The sequence below is a fragment of the Coregonus lavaretus genome (assembly GCF_964263955.1).
Source record: "Coregonus lavaretus genome assembly, chromosome: 39".
Lineage (NCBI taxonomy): Eukaryota > Metazoa > Chordata > Actinopteri > Salmoniformes > Salmonidae > Coregonus > Coregonus lavaretus.
Genome location: NC_140026.1, coordinates 9,081,875 through 9,086,151, shown reverse-complemented (window position 1 = coordinate 9,086,151; position 4,277 = coordinate 9,081,875). Strand labels below are relative to the sequence as shown.

Genomic DNA, 4,277 nt, shown 5'->3' with positions numbered 1-4,277 from the left:
AGAGAGAGAGAGGAGAGAGAGAGAGAGAGAGAGAGAGAGGAGAGAGAAGAGAGAGAGAGAGAGAGAGAGAGAGAGGAGAGGAGAGAGGAGAGAGAGGAGGAGCGAGAGAACTTTTCACCATCTCACTTTGACCACCAGATGACAGAAATACAAACAACAGAGTTATCAGCTGAACATAACAGTATGCCAGTGGAAGGGAGGACAGTAGCAGGTGACCCAACTGGGGTTGGTGACTACTATGATTTCCTATTGTAGCCAAATCAATTGCAGAAATTCTGTTACTGATTTGGTAACAGAATTTACTTTTAATCTTAATAATTCATACACAAAATCTATATCAGTAAAAACACTATAACTAATTGATAGGTATACCTTTACTTGTTACTTCTGTGAATTTTCATTATCCTCCCTCTTCACGAGGGAGAGAAATTAGAAAATATCTTAAAGATATTAGGGTTTTTGGTAACGGAATTTCAAGGCACAAGGCAATGTTTCTTAAAGTTACAGAAGGGGCAATGTTTCTTAAAGTTACAGAAGGGGCAATGTTTCTTAAAGTTACAGAAGGGGCAATGTTTCTTAAAGTTACAGAAGGGGCAATGTTTCTTAAAGTTACAGAAGGGGCAATGTTTCTTAAAGTTACAGAAGGCAGAAAAAAATGATACAACACTAAATATAAGTGTTGATATTAGTTGTCACGGGTCTTCAGCATTATTGTGTTCTGATGTATTTCTAATACTTGTTAATACTTTTTCTGGTAGATGTGTTCTAAGATCCATTTTCCATCTGTTTGACAAGAAATCAAAGCCTTTGATTATTCCTCATTTTTAGGATGGAAAATTGTTGAAAAATTTATATAAAAATATAGACTCTTAGCACCCAATTTGACACGCTCCTATGAATTTCACATGTTGGTGCTCATGGGTCCTTTTACATGGAATTGACCTTAAGCCTTAGTAACTATTAGCCTACACAATACACAACCCAAGAGCTACAATTAGCTTCACAAAAAGGTGATTCTGTGTAGATGCGTAGCAAATTATAAACTCGATGCAAGTGCTCAGGATCGCCATTTTGAGTAGCTAACTGAGAATCAACCGAGTTGGTTAATGGTATATATTAGGCATTAGATTTGATTTTTGACATTAAAATCATTAGTTGATTCACCAGAGAGCGGAGAGGTATGTCTGGGTTTAGCCCCGCTTCTTTCTTGGCTCTCTGGACCATGTTGTTGATTTCCTCGATACACTTGTCAACACCCACCAACTGAAAGACAACACATACAGTCATCACTCACCAACTGAAAGACAACATATAGTCATCACTCACCAACTGAAAGACAACACAACACATGCAGTCATCACTCACCAACTGAAAGACAACACATACAGTCATCACTCACCAACTGAAAGACAACACATACAGTCATCACTCACCAACTGAAAGACAACACATACAGTCATCACTCACCAACTGAAAGACAACATATAGTCATCACTCACCAACTGAAAGACAACACAACACATACAGTCATCACTCACCAACTGAAAGACAACACAACACATATAGTCATCACTCACCAACTGAAAGACAACACAACACATATAGTCATCACCCACCAACTGAAAGACAACACAACACATGCAGTCATCACTCACCAACTGAAAGACAACACAACACATGCAGTTATCACTCACCAACTGAAAGACAACACAACACATATAGTCATCACCCACCAACTGAAAGACAACACAACACATGCAGTCATCACTCACCAACTGAAAGACAACACAACACATGCAGTCATCACTCACCAACTGAAAGACAACACAACACATGCAGTCATCACTCACCAACTGAAAGACAACACAACACATATAGTCATCACTCACCAACTGAAAGACAACACAACACATGCAGTCATCACTCACCAACTGAAAGACAACAACACATGCAGTCATCACTCACCAACTGAAAGACAACACAACACATGCAGTCATCACTCACCAACTGAAAGACAACACAACACATGCAGTCATCACTCACCAACTGAAAGACAACACAACACATGCAGTCATCACTCACCAACTGAAAGACAACACAACACATACAGTCATCACTCACGAAACGTTTCAGGAGAAGTGGATAGTGTTCAAGACCCACTCATGACTTTAATAGAAGCTTAACTTCCTCTTTCTTCACACTTCTATGCACATATCTAAGACCAGCTTACCCTCTCTAAATCCTGACCTTAACCATTAAGAGGGTAAAACACAAAGCTGACTTCAGACCAGCACTTACAAGTGGTTGAAGTAGACTGAAATAGATGCCGATTATGTTTTTTATTTAGATGCTGGATAATATTTCTAAGCCAATAATCTACAAGAGGGTTGCAGGAACTCAAGTAGTAGAACATTTGAGGTGCCGGAACTCATTTCCTGTGTGTTCCTGCGCAAGTCAAACATTCCATCCTACTCTCTTTCATCAAAACAGTGTACTAGCAGTTCTGTGGTCTCATCCAGTGGTTGGTTGAGGGGTCTTCGGCTGATCTGAGGTCAGCTTTACTTTAACCTCCTAACAGTTAACATCAGGATGGGGAATATGGTAAACTGATCCTAGATCTGTCATCTCACCCAGTGGTTGGTTGATGGGCCGTCGGTCTCTGAAAGGATCTTCCCATTCTCAGAGACCAACACCGCCTTAGAGTGGGTCCCACCACTGTTACAATAGAGAGGACACACACACGCACGCACGCACGCGCGCGCACACACGCACGCACACACACACGCACACACACACACACACACACACGCACACACGCACACACACACATACACACACATACACACACATACACACAAATCAAATTAATTGCAAGCTTTTCCTTAAAAATATTGATAAGAGAGAAGACAAAACCTCTCACTAATTTGATGACTTTCCGTCTTGCAAAATTGTCACGAAAGCATGGTTTATTTTAGCTGACTAAACTCCACTCCCTGGTGAAGGAAGTTTTCCGATTAATCGTTGGTGTAGAGTTTAGTCAGACTGGTTTATTTTCTATGTGGCAATCAAACAACAGCACAGCCTTTTGCCCTAATCAGTTCTGCACTGCATCTGTTTGATAACACGTTTCCATTCAAATTATTACAGTATAAAAACGATAAAAACGCTTTATTAGAGACTCACCCTTCAACACCACCGAACACATCAGCCATTTCCTCTCTATTTTCCCTGTTTCGATCATGTGACACGTCACTACAGTTTCCAAGCCAATCAGATCACTCCACTGATGAGGATGACGCTATACCGTTTAGACTTCGACATTTTTTTATTATAACTTTGATATAATCTGTTTCATCGTGGGAGGATTTTATGACGTCCACACCTTGTAAATAATTACATTCAACGCCCAGCTTCACTCAGGAGCTATTCTAGTATCCCGTGTAGCTCAGTTGGTAGAGCATGGCGCTTGCAACGCCAGGGTTGTGGGTTCGTATTCCCACGGGGGGCCAGTATGAAAAATGTATGCACTCACTAACTGTAAGTCGCTCTGGATAAGAGCGTCTGCTAAATGACTAAAATGTAAATGTACTCTGGGGATCAGTGTCGCAGTATTGCAAAGTAACCAGCAGGCGGCGGAATTACACAAGGCTCTGATGGCAAAACTTCAATTACAAGGATCGAGAGAGATACTACCATGCCAATAAAGCACGGGAGGGGACAAAGGGTATTTAGGGGTTAGGTTTAGGGTTAGGTTTTGGGAAAATAGGATTTTTAATGGAAATCAATTGGAGGTTCCCACAAGAATAGTACAAAATATGCTATGTGTGTGTGAGAGAGAGCGAGAGAGAGAGAGTTATATTTGTAAGTCGCTCTGGATAAGAGCGTCTGCTAAATGACTAAAATGTAAATGTGATTATTCTGAAGAAGGCCGAAACCTCAATCTTTTAAACTTGTCTAATAAAACTACGAATTTTTAATGGTGAGCGAGCGTTGCGCCTTTTCCTGTCCAATGATGTCTACACATTTTTAGGTTGCACCTCAACTCACGTTGGTTGAGCACCTTCTACTTCTTTCCGAAATAATGAATTAACAAATATAAATAAGTCAAAGGTATATGTGTGTGTGTGTGTGTGGCCCTGCAAGCCAGCTGTTGAACAATGCTGCTCTGCTGTTGTCCTCAGACTGTCAGACCGAGTGCAAAACGAGGAGGTGGGAGGAGGAGAGGAAGAGAGAGAGAGAGAGAGGAGGGGAACACAGAGAGGAGAGAGCGGGGCAGC

The 4,277-nt window shown here is 41.1% G+C and overlaps 1 protein-coding gene and 1 long non-coding RNA gene across 2 annotated transcripts in view; both read right to left on the bottom strand.

Annotated features, from left to right (window-relative positions):
* hspa12b (heat shock protein 12B) overlaps positions 1 to 1,070 on the bottom strand; it is a gene marked incomplete at its 5' end in the record, with an annotated part of 14,391 nt that extends 13,321 nt beyond the window's left edge. The window contains one exon of the mRNA XM_084155824.1: positions 1,005 to 1,070. Coding sequence (XP_084011950.1) covers positions 1,005 to 1,070 — 66 coding nt within the window. The remainder of the gene's footprint in view (positions 1 to 1,004) is intronic.
* Positions 1,071 to 1,169: 99 nt separating this feature from the next.
* Positions 1,170 to 3,227, bottom strand: LOC311112945. The gene is made up of 3 exons (XR_014610944.1): positions 3,184 to 3,227; positions 2,631 to 2,715; positions 1,170 to 1,263 (listed from the first exon to the last, which is right to left on the bottom strand). It is a non-coding gene; the product is annotated as an uncharacterized lncRNA (long non-coding RNA).
* Between the last annotated feature and the right edge of the window lie 1,050 nt (positions 3,228 to 4,277).